At 52.0% G+C, this 16,272-nt stretch overlaps 1 protein-coding gene across 1 annotated transcript in view; it reads right to left on the bottom strand.

The window, feature by feature from the left end:
• ITGA9 (integrin subunit alpha 9) overlaps positions 1-16,272 on the bottom strand; it is a 348,465-nt gene that overhangs the window by 319,196 nt on the left and 12,997 nt on the right. The window contains exons 2-4 of the mRNA XM_066244543.1: positions 15,370-15,497; positions 13,644-13,750; positions 4,877-5,000 (exon numbers count right to left, since the gene is read on the bottom strand). Of these exons, the coding sequence (XP_066100640.1) occupies positions 4,877-5,000; positions 13,644-13,750; positions 15,370-15,497 (359 nt within the window). The remainder of the gene's footprint in view (positions 1-4,876; positions 5,001-13,643; positions 13,751-15,369; positions 15,498-16,272) is intronic.

A 16,272-nucleotide genomic window follows, 5' to 3' on the forward strand; every position in this document is an offset into this window, starting at 1 on the left:
GGCTGAGGCCTGCATCCCCCACCTTGCTGGTCCAACCTTCCATAGAAATCTAAGTGTCTGCCACCCCTCGCCTCTTACAGGACCAGGAAACACAGAAACATTCTGTTCAGTCCCCTATTGTTCTAAGGGCCTGCTCTTATACCCTACATTCCCAGCAAGCCCCACCTCCTTACTGCTCCCTGGGTCAGAAAATGAGTTAAGATACAGAAAAGTGTGTGTGTGTGTGTGTGAGTTTGAGAGAGAGAGAGAGAGAGCGCGCGAGAGAGAGCGCACACATTCGTGTGACCGTGGGGAAGGAGGATTGGGCAGGGGCACGACCATTTTGCTAATTTCTCTGTTGGCTTCATTTGGCCATCATTAAATCAAGGAACACCCAAAGGCGATCCTGGAGGCCCGGGTCAACCCCCTAGCCACCATTAAGAGGAACTTTGGTTCCTGAGATGTCAGTCAGCTATTATTGCATAAGGACCATGAAATGTTCGTGACCAACAATAGCAAGTGTTCATTCTCGCTCATACACCTATGGATCAGTGGGGGGTTGGCTGATCAGCTGGTTTCCAGCTGCAGGTTCAGCGCAGGTCTATTCCACACGTCTCTCTTCTGGGACCAGTGTTCCATGGCCATGGTCTGAAGCACCCAGACAGGTGAGGGGAAACACGATGCCTTATTTATTTATTTTGAGAGAAGCAGGGAGAGAGAGAGAGGGGAACAGAGATCTGTTCTTGTATGTGCCCTGACCAAGGAATGGAACTGGCAAGCTCCCTGCACCCCAGTAGGACGCTCCAACCAAACAAACTATCCAGCCAGGGCTTAATTTTTATTATTGATTTTTAAAGAGACAGAGAGAGGAAGGGAGAGAGAGAGGAGGGGGAAGGAAAGCATTCGTTGTCCTCCTCAGTCATGCACTCACTGGCTGTTTCCCATGGGTGCCCTGACCAGAGATGGAAACTGCAACCTTGTTGTTTCAGGACAATGCTCTTTTTTTTTTGGTATTTTTCTGAAACTGGAAACGGGGAGAGACAGTCAGACAGACTCCCGCATGCGCCCGACCGGGATCCACCCGGCACGCCCACCAGGGGCGACACTCTGCCCACCAGGGGGTGATGCTCTGCTCCTCCGGGGTGTTGCTCTGTTGTGACCAGAGCCACTCTAGTGCCTGGGGCAGAGGCCAAGGAGCCATCCCCAGCGCCCGGGCCATCTTTGCTCCAATGGAGCCTTGGCTGCGGGAGGGGAAGAGAGAGACAGAGAGGAAGGAAGGAGGGGGGGTGGAGAAGCAAATGGGCGCTTCTCCTATGTGCCCTGGCCGGGAATTGAACCCGGGTCCCCCGCACGCCAGGCCGACACTCTACTGCTGAGCCAACTGGCCAGGGCCAGGACAATGCTCTTAACTGACCGAGCGAGAGACTGGCCAGGACCACACGGTGCCTCCTAAAGCCTCCGCTCAGAGCTCACACACTCTATAGTAAATGAGGGACAGCAGACCCGACCCCAGCCTGTCACCAGCCCTGCTGCTGCTCTCCTCGACTCACACAGGCTTCCGTGTCCCTGCCAAGCATCGCGCCGGAGCCCCCAGCAACGATGACGACGGGAAAGCCGGCAGGGCCTGCAGGAGAACACCAGCATCCACAACACTCACGTTCCCCTTGCCTCGGGATGATGGTGCCAACAGCCGCCCTCTCTCGTTCTGGGAGAGTTGTTGACCGGCTCTTACTGAATTTTCATTTAAATGAGGAAGTCCAAAACACAAACCACCGGGCACTAAAAGCTTTCTGTGAGGTCAGACAGATGCACAATTCAAAACCCAGCTCTACAATTTACCAAATGAGTGACCTTTGGCAATTTATTTAAACTCTTGAGTCTCAGCTCCCTCCTGGGTAACAAGAGAAAGGCCACAGGAAGTCCACCTGCGGGACCCCACCCATGTACCCTGGGCCCATTGCCAGGGTGTGGCCAACTGCCACCTGCCCGCACTTTGCTGGGAATGGCGAGGCTGTTCCAGCCCATGCACATGGAGGGCAGGACGCCCAGGGGGTGAGCACCCCAGCTCCTCAGCCTCAGGCGCACAATCCAGAGGTGTATTCTCTGCTGGCCACAGCTCCACCCACAGACTGTGCCTCGATGGCCCACGGTGGGGACTTGTGGGTGACATCCTGACCGGCTGCTGGCCCCGCCCAGTCTCATTTTCCACTCCCCCACGGGCGTCTTCTGGAATAACTTCCAAAATAAACCACCTGGAGTCAAACTCAAGTGGAAAAAAAGACTTTTTCAGGGGTTTGGTGAAGATTAAATGGGAGAATGTGTAGTCCCCAGACCAACACTGGCCTTCTGCTGACCCCACAGCTGTTTAATGAGAGAGGGCGTGCATGTGTGAGCAATGGCCGCGGTGGCCACGCACGGACATCAGCCCCAGCCCTCCCTTCTAAGGGCCTTTTGCTTTCCGATGCCCACGGTCATATATAGGAGAATCATCGGGGGGAGCAACGGGTCCCTACTTAACACGTGTTCCAGGAAAACTAAAATGCTGGTTCTATTGCATAACTAGTTTGAGTCCAATCATCTCTGCCTCCATTACCCCCATGGACTCCCTCATCGCCTCCCAGCCTGACAGCCACCCAAAGAGTTGTATCAGGGCCCTTTTCTTCCTGGGGTAAAAGGAGAGATAAGCTGGGTGGACAGAACACAGCCTTGCCCCATTATTTATGTATTTATACTACATCTTCACCAATTACAGTATCATCTATTTTTCAGATAGTTTTTCTTCTGACGAGGGCAATACGGAGCTCAATGTCCCCATGTGGCCCGGCCAGTGCTGACCAGTGCTGACCCCTGTGGGGAAAGGCTCATCCTCAGGAAGGAAGAGAGTCCGTGCCCCCTGCAGAGACCCTGCCAGCTCCTGTCACAGAACACTCTGCCCCAGCCCCCAGAGTCCCTGAGTTCAGGCCCTGGAGGGTCGTCCACGGGGCGGGAAAGTGCTCGTGTCCAGACAGCACTTCTCAGAACGCTCTTCGGTGGCCGGAGAGTTTGAGACCCGGGGAAACCCAGGGAGGCCCAGGGGAAATGTGGACATGGGCCAGTCAGGACTTGTGTCCAAACAAACAAATTAGGGGAGAAGAAAAATATAATCAGCTGGCACTGAGGGAGGAAACAGGTTCTAGCTCCCTCAGAATTAGGCTAGAAGAACCTGTGGGCACAAGCTGTACAGCTGAAGAGAATGACAGCATTTTCTGAACCCCTAAAGCCAAATTCAGCCGAGCTAAAGAATGGTCGGCTCAGTGGCCCCCAGTGCCCAGTCGTTTGAAGATTCTAAGCAGGGAGCTTGAGAAAACACATTTTCCTTCCAAGACCCCAAGGGTCTGTTGGTGAGGAGCTCCTGAAACTGCTGACAGCCATGAGAAACGACACGGTGTCATCTACGACAACAGGGATGGACCTTGAGAATGTACTGAGTGAAATACGTAAATCAGGAAAAGCTAAAAACTATATGATCCCACACATAGGTGGGAAACAAAACTGAGACTCATGGACACAGATAAGAGTGCAGTGTGATTATTATGGGAAGGGGGAGGGGGGAAGAGGGGAGAAGGGCTTCAGAATTGTGTAAAGAGGGAAAAAATATAAGGTGACCAGAGGCGGATTAAGGTCGGTTGAGGCCCCAGGAGCAGAAGAAAATATTGGGCCCCTTTTAAAAAAGAGAGAGAGACAGGGAAAATAAAAATACATGTTAGCCATATTTTTAAATAAATAAAGAATATTCTGTACTATTCATGTTAAAATTGCACATATGAAACCAAATTTGGTGTCATTAGAAAAAAGTGTCAAGTTGGGGTGTTGTGGGGCCCTTCAGAAGTCGGGGCCCAGGGCGGGCGCCAGCTGTTCAATCCGCCTCTGAGGGTGACGGAGAACGATTTGACTTTGGGTGATGGGTACACAACATAATTGCCTCTCCAAATGATGTGGAGATGTTTGCCCCAAACCTATGTACTCTTGTTGACCAATGTCACCCTGTTAAATTTAATTTTATAAATAAAAACAAAATTAAAAAAAAAAAAAAACACCTGCCGAATCCTGGCCAGATGGCTCAGTGAATAAAGTGTCGTCCTGGTATACGGAGGTCACAGGTCCCATCCCTGGTCAGGGCACGTACAAGAAGCAGTCAATGAATGCACAACTAAATGAAACAGTGAGTTGATGCTTCTCTCTCTTTCCCTCCCCCTCCCACTCTTTCTTTTCCTCTCTCTCAAATCAGTAAAAATATTAAAACAGCTGTGCTGAGGGGGCACCCAGTCCTCAAGCGCGTGGCAGATGCGGGGACCAGAGAAGAAGGAAAGTCGGCCTTCTGATGTTCTAAGACGGAATTCTGAGGCTTCCGACCCCTGCGCCTCAGGACATCTGTCCACAGGTGTGGCCAGGACCTGTGTCGGGAGCCTTATATCCACCCGGGAGGTACATGGGACTGTGGAGACCATTTGGGCCAACCTCTGAATTTTCAGGTAGGGAAGCTGAGGCCTAGAGAGAGAAAGTTAAGTTCCCCAAGGGTACCCAGCATCCGGCAGTGCCAGGAAACCAAGAGTTCTCCCTGTTGGCTCGTCTGAGGCCGGGTGAACGTCGGGCTCAGAGACTTCACGAAGACTTGTGAGCACGGGGGGGGGGGCGCTGGGTAGAGACGGGCAAGGCTGGGCAGGGCCTGGAACCGCTGCCCCTCCTCCCCCTCCGGGCAGCACCTCAGCACCCAGGGGCCACCTGAAAACCCAGGGCTGTCCTCCTGTCAGGAGACTGGAAGACTGGGGGCAATGCAGACAGGTGGCGGGGGGGGGGGGGGTGTTTAGGGACGATGTGGGTAGAGGGTGAGGGAGGGAGCGACACTGAGAGCACTCACCTTCATAGCAAGGGATCAGCGTCCGGCCTTTGGCCTGGAGGTTGGACGGGATGATGTAACAGAAGCCATGGGGCAGGATGTGGTCTGTCTCGTAGTAGATGTTCTTCCAGCGATGGGCACAGGCCTAAACGACAGAGAGGGGGTTCAGAGCAGGAACAGGGGGTCCCAGGAGGTCGCCAAGCAGACTCCGGCATGATGCCAGGTGAGTCCGCGCAAAGGGAGAAGAGCAGAGAGACCCGGGAGCCATCTTCTCTCCCACGCAGCAGCCAGACCTGGGGCCAGGAACCGTCCTGGGCATCGGCAAACTGCACAAATAAGACCACAGCCCTGGGAGGCAACTGGGAGCAGACAGACAATAAACAAATATACGGACAAATGAGGTCTGCAGCTGGCGCTGAGCTCTGGGAAGGACAGGCACAAGGTCTGGGAGCGGGAAGGGCAGTTCTCATCCAGAGGTCAGGAAAAGCCTAGTGGATGAGAAAAAGCTGACCACATTGAACACACAAGGAAGAATGTTCCAGAAGGAGGGAATGCCAGGTGCAAAGGAGGCCTAGGAGCAAGGTTTGGAGGTTCAAGAGAAAGAAGGAGGCCAGTGGGCTGGTCTGGAGGGACCGTGATGGGAGGAAGATGAGGTCAGAGGGGACAGCGGACAGGCCACAGGAGTTCCTACAGACCTTGGGGACGATGGTCACTTCAGTGGACACACACGGGGAGCAGATGTGGAGTCTCACACAGGTGAGCGGCAGGACCTGGTTTACAGTTTGGAAAGATAACTCGGTCCTGCGTGGAGGCTATAGGTGGTCAAGAGTGGGGTGACCATCCAGGAGAGACAGGATGCTGGCCTGGACCCTGGACCAGGACGGGGCAGTCGAGGGGACAGAAATCGGCTTCAGGAGGTGTGCTGGAGCGGCTCTACTAGATGCGGGGAGAGCAGGAAAGGGAGGGAAGGGAGGCCAGGTGAAGACTAAGACAACCACCTCACAGCCACTGGGCGGCCCTCAGGCCACGGCGGGTCCGCCCTGCACACCCCACGTGTGCGTCTGTGCATTTATTCACTCGTCGAGAATTCGCGGAGCACCCTGGGCTCGCCAGGCTCTGCGCTGGGCACTGAGGGTACAGCAGTGAACAGTCACGCCCGTCTCCTGCGTCTGCTGGCGGAGACAGACTCGGGTCCTCGTGAGGGAACACGCTGAGAAGGAGACAAGAGGTGGGTCCTCTGCCGCCACAGACCTGCCACTCACAACACCCACCAGCTCACCCACCGGATCAACAGCTGGCCTCCATCAGAGACACCTGCAGGTCTTACTACAGCACAGACTGCACACCCCCCTCCCAGACCCTGGCTCAGTGGGTCTGGAGGGGCCCCGAGAACCTGCACTTCTCACTGGCTCCCAGTGGACCCTGAGGCTGCCGGTCTGTAGAACACACTTTGGGGGGGCTCCTGCTCAGAGCTGGTTGAGGGCAGAGATATAGGTTGAACCGTAGGAAACTGCTGATATTTGACCGTTAACCTACAGAAGTACTTCGGCATGCAGATCATAAACCGGAAATAAATGCTTGTTGATGGTGCATTTTTTTTTTAATTTGGAAAAAAACTTACAGCAAAATGTCCAGATCTCAAGTGTACCGTTGAATGAGTATTGACAATGAGCATACGCTCATTTAACCAAACCCTTAGCAAGATACAGACCATCTCACTAGGAAGCCCCCTCACAACAGGCATGTGTGAGGAGGCGAGGCTGTCACGGACAGACGGACGGACAGACAGACAGACGCTGGACCAGAAGCGTGCTTCCCCGACCACCGCTGCACGCCACCCAGCCTCGCGCTCGGACATCACTGTGCCCAGGCTGATCAGGGGCCACCTGCTCTCCCCGAGGGGGTGCGCTCTGCTCAGCTCAGCCTGTGTCTCCTGGGCCTTCACGCTCACTCCTGTTACCAGTTCAACAGATGCATTTTCCTAAAACACTGCACTTCAAAATAATCCGAGTTTTGCACTTCTGGGTTGGTTTCCTTCAAACGCACTCCAGGCCAGGACATCCAGCATTAAGAGGGTCCCCCTTTGACTCCTTCTGCAACCCTGGACGGCGGGCAGAGGGGCCCTTAGAATTCCCATTCTCCATTCGGGCACCCTGAGTGGCAGGGAAGTGCTTCGCCTAAGTCCCAGAGCCAGTTAAGTGCTGCCAACAGGACTGGAACCCACCCTTTCAGGGTCCTCCTGGACTCCCTAGAAAACATACTCCACCTTTAAAACACCCAAATCCCACCTAAGATGCCATCAAAACCCACCTAGGAGCTGCTGTCCTTACCACCTTTCCCACGGGACCCAAGAGCCCGGAAATCACCGCTCTGGGGTTGACGGAATGTCCAGGTCACCAGGCAGGGAAGGGGCTCTCTGGAGCGCGGCTGTCCCTCAGGTCTCTCTATGGAACTTCCCAGCCGGCCAGCCTTTCTCCTCTCCATCCCTTCGGGCCAGCTGCCAGAGGAACCCCTGACGAGGCCACTCTCTGCCCAAAGGCACAGCGGACACACTCCGAACAACTGGAGGCCCGAGCTTGCCCACACGCTACCTCTTGCCCTCCGACACGAAACTACAGAAAACGGTCTCATCATTCCCTGTTCCTCCCTGTGCGGGAGCGCTGTGTACTCATAGCCCATTTCTCAGGACGCTGACATGATACGGGACGAGGCGCTATAAAAAAAAAAAAAAATCTATCCTTGAGCAGATAATCACTCTATGCCGCTAAGTAATTGAGTTTTATTTTAGCTCTGACTCAACTCGGATGGCTTGCAAACCTGAATCACTTACTGTCATCTGATTAGCTGGTAAATCAGTTATATTTCAGCTTATGGATTTAGCAAAGCCCTGGGTGTCTAGGGCTTACCCTGTTTTATTGTATTTCTGGGTGGGAGGGACCATAAAAAAAAAAGCCAATTTCATTGTGGCTAATGCTGACTCTCACAAGGAAGGACTTTCTGCGGTGAATGTCTAGTTTATTGTCTCCTCATTTCTGTTTTGTTTTGTTTTTTAAAGTACCATAAACTGTTTAGGAGTGAGCTTAGAAAATTCCTAGAAGATCCAAATATTGTTTTGCACAGTAAACCAAACTAAAACTGAAGGCATTCTGTGAGGTCAGCTGGCAGAAGGTCAAAGGCAATATGCATGTAGGAGAAGTGTCCCCGAACATAAATTATAAAAAGAAAAGACTGTGTCGCCCTGATTACCATTATGTATACACACATGGCAGTCTGACCCCGACGTTTAAAAAAATTCCTAGGGACTGTCTCCAAAGCATTAATAACTCCATCAATCTCCCCAAATGAGCCCTGCTGTGAGGGAGGTAGGGGGCAGAGAGCAACAAACAGGAAAGAGAGAATTCTCTGGAAACAGCAAGACTTGATCAAACTCAGATTCCAAATCATCATAACAGAGGGGAGGAGGGGCTAGCACAGCCCCAAACTTAGATCTGACATATATATCAAATTATAAAGATGGTTTTCCTCCCAAAAGAAGAAAATGAGCATTTTAAGTCAAAGGCCTTTTATTGACAACACGTCGGGATGGGAGGGGGGGGGTGTACTGGGTTTTTCCCGAGGGTTCAGCCACAAAGGCACATGAGTCTCCACCCCCATCCCCTTAAACATGCATTTGTCGTACACACATGGCCACAGCTCTTACCAGGCCCTCTCAGCTCTACCCCTGGGCCACCGAGAACAGTGGCCGGGGGAAACAGGGTCGTGATATGCCACAGATCCCTATTCTCGCCAAAGGAAGCAGCAGCGGCCTCGGAGGCCCAGGGGTGCTGGGAAAGTCCCTCTGAGAATGCTCACCAAACGAAAACTCATCCGGGCGCGCTCAGACTCTCTGTGTCCTGTCCTGCACGTGTGTGATAGCTCAACACAAAGCTCAGATACAAAAATCAGGAAACAGGGCAACAGGAGTCAATGCAGAAATGGACCCCGTGGCTTGGAAAAGAATAAAACGGACAGATGACACATGGTGACTAGATAGGGACCTGCCCTGACATTTGGAAAGGAAATGGCAGAGAGATAGACCCGGAGAAGGCCACTTCCACTCAGCAGTAATCTCCACGCCGGCGGCATTTGCTGTCTGAGCCCTGGGGACTAATGAAAAGCAGAAGCCCGACTTGGGCATCTGGAGTTGGCGTTCCATCCAGGTCCAGGAGAAGAGTCAGTGTCTACGCTGTGCTTGTTGGGTGGTGGTGGCAGAAAATGACTTTCTTCCCTGTTCCTTAAGTGACCAGCTGTGCCCGGGGACTGTGGGGAAGGGAAGAAACTGGCCTCGGAGCCCCACGCTGTGTTCACACCCAGTTTCATCTGTCCCCTGGGGAAAGCCTTGGAAGGCACCAGAATACCCACGAGTTGAGACTGGCAGACCCTAAGCCAAGGTCAGCCCGCCAGCCTAGCCCAACGTCCCGGGTCTTGCCAGAGCTGGTTGCTGGGCCTGTGGGTCAGAAAATGCCATTTTTCATTGAGACATTGTACTCCTGGTCACTGCTTTCAAATTCTCCATCAGTTCTTTACTTTGAAACCAGCACCAGATGCCATTTCTTTAAACGGCCACTTCACCTCTGCCCTCTCAAACCCAACGTTAGAATCCAGTATGATGCTCCTTGGGCATACAGGGGTCATGTCCACACCCCCCAAGTACCATCTGAGTCCTCACATGTCTGAGTAATAAAACATAGCTTCCCGTTTCTAATTTTAAGATCAATACCTGTTTCCCAGAAAGCTCTGACAGGTAGACTGGAGACATTCATGAAGAAGCAAATGGAGAGGACGCCTCCAAAAATGTAAATAGGGACTGGATCACCACGCCTCCTGCCTTGCTGTCACCTACTATTTCTAAGGGTCATTTGACAGCATTTTTGCTTCATCATTCTATCAACCACTTACAATCAGCCGCCAAGAAGAGATGGCCACTGATTTGGTTTCTAATTGTTTTAACAGTGACACTGTGTCCTTGTATTACCCAAACACACGCTGAGACACCACTCCTTAGAGATCTTCTCCAGGAACCTAAGAGTGAAAGGGGTGGAAAATCTGACCTCTGTCAGCTGGTGGCCTCCATAAAAAAGGACACCCACACACACACACACAAAATAAATTATACACATAAGGTAACCACACAATTCTGAGTCCCTACTGACACAAAAGACATTAAGTTTGTTCCAGACAGTGCTGTCACTTAAGGAAGGCTTCATTGAAGGAGGATGCTGAGTCTAAACCAGGGAAGGAACAGAGGGGACTTAGGACAAGTCTTACCGAGCAAGACTGCGCATGCACAAAAAGGCACAAGGACAACTCCAGAGCAAAAAACCAGACAGTCCAATTTGAAAATGGGCAAGAAACTTAAACAGGTATTTCTTCAAAGGAAATACAAAAGGCCAACAAATATATGGAAAGAGATTCAACTGATTAGGGAAATGCAAATCAAAGCCACAATGAGATACCACTTCACACCCATTAGGATGGCCAATATTTAAAAGAAAGAGAGAGGGAGGGAGGGAGGAAGGGAGGGAGGAAGGAAGGGAAGGAAGGAGAGGGGGAGGGAGGGAGGGAGGGAGGGAGGGAGGGAGGGAGGGAAATAAGTGTTGGTGATGTGAAGAAACTGGAATCCTTCTTTCTGCACTGTTGGTGGAAATGTAAAATCATACAGCCACTGTGGGAAACAGTATGCTGGTTCCTCAAAAAAATTAAACATAGAATACCATATAATACAGCAATTCCCTCTGATTATAGACCCAAAAGAATGGAAAAATAGGATATGGAAGAGATATTGGCATACCCACGTTCAAAGCAGCATTATTCACAATAGCAAGAGGTGGAAGAAACCCAAATACCCATCAGTGGATGAGTGGGTAAGTAGAACCTATACATACAAATGAAATAGTATCCAGCCCTGAAAAGGAAGGAAGTCCTGCCACCTGCTACAGTATGGACGGACCTTGAGGACATGATGCTAGTGATGAGCCAGCCACAAAAAGACACATACCGCACGATCCCATCTGTATGAGTTCTCTGTAAGAGTCAGACTCTTACAAACAGCAAAACAGACTGAGGGTAGCCAGGGGCTGGGAGAGGAGGGAGGGGAGTCCTTTCTTGGCTACAGAGTTTCCAGTTTATAAGATGACAAAGCTCCAGAGGTCTCTGGCACAACAATGTGTGTATACTGTACTGTACACTGACAGATGGATAAGATGGTATGTTTTATGTTGTGTTTCTGACCTCCCTTCAAAAAAAAGCCATGAGGCAAATGGCCACTGCGGGATGCCCCTCTTGCTCCAGTACCCGCACAGAGGGGCTTATTGAACAGGTGGCGCGGTAATCGTGAAACACCTGGGAAAAACGGCTCTGCCTGCAATGAACCCGAACAGGATGATCACAGCACAAAGGACCACGAACGCCCCAGCCCTGCTCGGCTAAGGTGCCCCCGGGACTCCCACTGCTGTTCACATCCCCAGGGACGGCCCCTTCCCTTCCCGATACTGACCTGCAGTAATGCACAGCTCTCAGCGCCCCACCCCGGGACCCCTCCATGGGGACAGGAAATATTTTCACGGGAGCAGCTCCCCAGCTGTGGGCTCCAGGTTCTCTAGAGCATCGTGCGTGCTGCCATCAGCCCACTGCCACCTCTGTCCTGAACCCCAACCTCAGGCCACCCGGATTTCAGATGGGTTCGCTTGTCCCCCTTTTTCCATAGGTAGGTGATGCGCTTTCTGGCCCTCCTGGGGCAGAGGTGTCCAGCCGGGGTCAGGCCACTCAGGCTGGAGGAAGGCGGAGGCTGGGAGAGGGTCCAGGGCAGCTCGCAGTGATGAGAGGACGGGAAACCGCGGGGTTGGGGACCCTCAGCACGACCTGCAGTGCTTTCCAGCAGGGAGGCCTCCAGGTGCTGGCGACAGCAGCCAGTGCCCCCTCCGTCCCTGCACGGGGCTGACAAGGTGAGAAGCTCGACGTGTGTTGAGGAGGAGGAAGGAGGGATTCAGATGAACAACCGCCCCCATCGAGAATTTTAACACTAAAGTGGGCTCCTCCCCGAGGGGACAGAAACACAAGGATCTCCTAGATCAGGGGTCCCCAAACTTTTTACACAGGGGGCCAGTTCACTGTCCCTCAAGACCATTGGAGAGCCAGACTATAAAAAAAAAAAAACTATGAACAAATCCCTATGCACACTGCACATATCTTATTTTAAAGTAAAAAAACAAAATGGCAACAAATACAATATTTAAAATAAAGAACAAGTAAATTTAAATCAACAAACTGACCAGTATTTCAATGGGAACTATGCTCCTCTCACTGACCACCAGTGAAAGAGGTGCCCCTTCCAGAAGTGCGGTGGGGGGGGGGGGCGGATAAATGGCCTCAGGGGGCCACATGCAGACTGCAGGCCGTAGTTTGGGGACTCCTGTCCTAGATCCTTAAGGAGAACCTGTTTTCCTGGGATAAAATATACGTAAAACCCTCAGCGTTACAGCCTGTGGCTCAAAGGGGGCCCTCAGAAAATGGCACCTTCTTGGGTCATATGTTTTTATAACAAAAATCACCATCACCATCAGAGAGAAGCCAATGGCAAGGAAAGGCCTCCGGTCCCCTCAGTGGAAGGGGCACGAGGGGACATTCCGGGGAGCCGGCAGTGGGAATTCACCAAGCTGCACACCTGAAGTTGTGCGAGCTAAGTACAACACGTTGGTGTTACACCTCAATAGAAGAGTGTATGAGAAAGCAAAATGGATGAAACCACAGAGGCCGTCAGATTCCTTTTTGTGGGGTCCAGTGAAACTTCGGGCAGCGCTGGCAGTGTCCCGGGAGTTCTCTGATACGGCAGCCAGGCGCAGGTATTGATCACTCGAAACGTGGCTAGCGTGCCCTGAAGAACTGAGTTTTCCCTTCAGGACAATTTAAATCTCAGTAACTACCCGCGGCTGGCGGCTCCCTCATCGGACGGCGCAGCTGTAAGACATCACGAGGTCAAGGGCAAAGACTTGCTTTCCTGTGCATCTTGGCGCGCCTAACAGATCCACATACATCATATGCATTCTGGGAGCCAGATAAATGACTATTTAAAAACAACATGTATTTCATAAAATGCACTGCCGTGCCGGAACAGAGGAGTGGACTCCTGATGAGCACAACGTGGGTTATCTCAAAAGTATTATTCTGAGTGTAAGGAGCCTTACACAGAAGAGCACACACCGTGGGGTTCCATTTATACTACGTTCTAGAAAAAGCGAAAGTAACGCACGGTACTACAATTCGGAACAGTGGTTGCCTGGGGGGGGGGGAGGAACAGACTAGAAAAGGAACAAAAGAGAAATTTTTTGGAATGACAGGAACAATCTGTGTCTTGATGAAGGAGAGCGTTACACAGTGTGTACAACTGTCAAAACCCAAGCTGTAACCTTAAAACCTGTGCATTTTATATAAATTATACTTCAAACTTACAGAGACACACACAAATATCTGGGTAGTGAACAAGACCTTCAGAGCACGGTACTTTTCCCGTACGTTTCACTTACCGTGTTTCAATAGCCACATCTCTGCAGCACCCTGGGACAAATGTTACGAACATCTGACAGATGAAGAAAATAAAAAGATGGATCATTTGTCCAAATAGTAGGCCAGAAGAGGCAAGCGTAAAGCCATGTCCTCGGCAGGCACCGTGTCATCTAACTCTCCTAAGAGGTCCAAGTCGCCCGTTCTCAGAGTGCCCACCCCACCCCGCGGCACGCCCGGGAGGCCTTACCAGAACTCGGCCGTCGGCCTTGGGCTGCCGGGCCAGGCTCACCCCCATCCACTCATCGTCCCGGTCTTCCTTGCAGGTCTTTCCGCAGGATGTCCCCCGATTCTTCCCTGGAGGGCACAGAGGAAAACCAGCCCTGGGTTAAGGGTGGAATGATCGTCGGCTGGCTGCTTGTCCAAGGGTAGGTGGTCTACCATCCAAGTGTCTATAACCAGCTCAGGAGGAAACAAGGAATTGACAACAGAGTGTAAAACCCACTCTATCAGTGTATGCTGTGTGATTCAGCCAATACTTTTCTTACAGCAAGAGTTTCTTGAAGAAGGAGGCGGTGTCCTGGTTTATTTTACTTTGTTACGCGCATCCGTAATACACAGGTCGCCGAGCAGTCCTCTCCAGCGGCGCTAGAGAACGCCACAGACACCTCTCCTTTCCCGCTAAGGAAAATCACGACAACAGTTCATGTGAAAACAATCATAACTGCAAGCTCTTAATGGGAAAGGTCTTCGGAGGAAGTGAGGAGCTGAAGCTGATTATAATAAAATAGCTCCCACTTGCTGAATACCTACTGTGTGCCAAGCACAACTCTGTATCTTCACCTCTATTGTCTCACTTAATCTTCTCAAGGTAGCCCAGTGAGCTGGGCATCGCAGTCCTGATTGTAAAGGTGAGAAAACTGAGGCCAAAGAGGCGATAGGCAGTCCCGGTAAGTCCCAGCTAGTAACCAGCAGAGCTGGGCTCTGAACCCAGGCAGCGCCACCAAATTCCAAAAATGATGTCGTTTCCACGGGATCAAAGCGAGCTTTTAAAAATATCCATTGACCATATGTTTCCCTACTTAAAACATAAAACCTAAAATTGATTTTAATGGCCTCCCCTGTCGTACACAGAATAAAATCCTAACACCTTACACCAGCCCGCTGAGCCCCGTGTGATCAGCCCCAGCCGGCCCTGCTGAGTGCTCTGCTCCCACTCTCTGCGGCTCACCACTCGGCCACACTGCCGACGCTCTCACTGGAACACGACACGTGCTCTCCTCGCCGGCGAGGTTCTGCCTCCCCACCTGCCCGCTAACCACTTGCGTCTTTCCAATCATGTGTAGATCAAATATCCACCTTCCCCTGGTCTTCTTGCACTCAACTGTTTGTTTGTAATGTCATTTCTGCCCACTCATTTGTAAGGATGGCAGGATCTTTGTTTTTTCACTGGCATACCCTGGTGCTTAGTAAGTAACAGGTACTCAACTACATGATGGATGAATGGATGGAAGGAAGGAAGGAAGAAAGGAAGGGAGGGAGGGAGGGGAGGGGAGGGGAGGGGAGGGGAGGGGAGGGGAGGGGAGGGGAGGGGAGGGGAGGGGAGGGGAGGGGAGGGGAGGGGAGGGGAGGGGAGGGGAGGGGAGGGGAAGATGGATGGATGAAAGGATGGATGGAAGGATAGATGGAAGGAAGGATAGATGGAAAGAAGGATAGACGGAAGAATAGATAGATGGAAGGAAGGATAGATTGCAGGAAGGATGGATGGGTAGAAGGATAGATGGAAGAAAGGATGGATGGAAGGAAGGATGTATAGAAGGATGAAAGGAAGGATGGAAGGAAAGATGGAAGGATGGAAAGATGGTAGGATGGAAGGACGGAAGGACGGAAGGGAGGGAGGCAGGCCACCCAGAGAAGAAAGAAGACAGTATGAGGGAACAGAGACCACCTCCACCTTGGCAGCGATGTCCACCCACCTCGAGCCATATCCAGTTCGGTGCATCTCCGGTCAGGGTTGGTGTGGATGCGGCACTTAAACACGGCCCCAGGGGACTTCACGGAGGCGCTGTACTTGGAATCTGCCTTGGGTGCGCCCACCAGGACCCTGCACATCAAGAAGAAAGGGGATTCGGTCACAGTCTTGTACCAGGAAAGAGGAGGCTAACGGTTCATTCTAACCCAGCCACGGTGGGCTGCCTGAATGCTCACTTATACCCCATCCCCCAGCATTGTACTCTGCTGGTGGGGCCAGGGGCCAGGGCCTCCTACAGCGAACCTCTTAGACTTCCTCCAGACACATTTAAAGCATAAGTTTGGGCCCGACCAGGCGGTGGCGCAGTGGACAGAGGGAAGGAGGATCCACTGCGCAGTGGAGAGTGGATCAACGCTTGATCCGCTGCGCCACCACAGGTCAGGGTCAGAAATACAATTTAATCCTCCACAGCCTGACCTGTGGTGGCGCAGTGGGTAAAGTGCCGACCTGGGATGCTGAGGTCACTGGTTCGAAACCCCAGACTTGCCTGGTCAAGGCATATATGGGAGTTGATGCTTCCTGCTCCTCCCCCACTTCTCTCTCTCTCTCCCCCTCTCTCTAAAACTAAATAAAACCTTAAAAAAAAAAAAAGACCTAATAAGTAAATAAATATGAAGTGAGTACATCAGAAATTCGGAGACGCTATTTCTCTTCTGCGCCCCTCTCCTCCGCCCGCCACACACAACACGTGCATTTAGGGGGACACAGGAACCACATAGCAGCAGTACAGAATTATAAATGCACCCTCTGTCCCAACACAAACCGGAGACGGAATAGCTCGCAGACAAGCCGGGCCAGACTGAAGCTCTATGTCCTCCCTCTGGAAAGCTGCCCTGGGGATGGGCTG

This window comes from Saccopteryx bilineata, chromosome 10 (genome assembly GCF_036850765.1).
Source record: "Saccopteryx bilineata isolate mSacBil1 chromosome 10, mSacBil1_pri_phased_curated, whole genome shotgun sequence".
NCBI lineage: Eukaryota > Metazoa > Chordata > Mammalia > Chiroptera > Emballonuridae > Saccopteryx > Saccopteryx bilineata.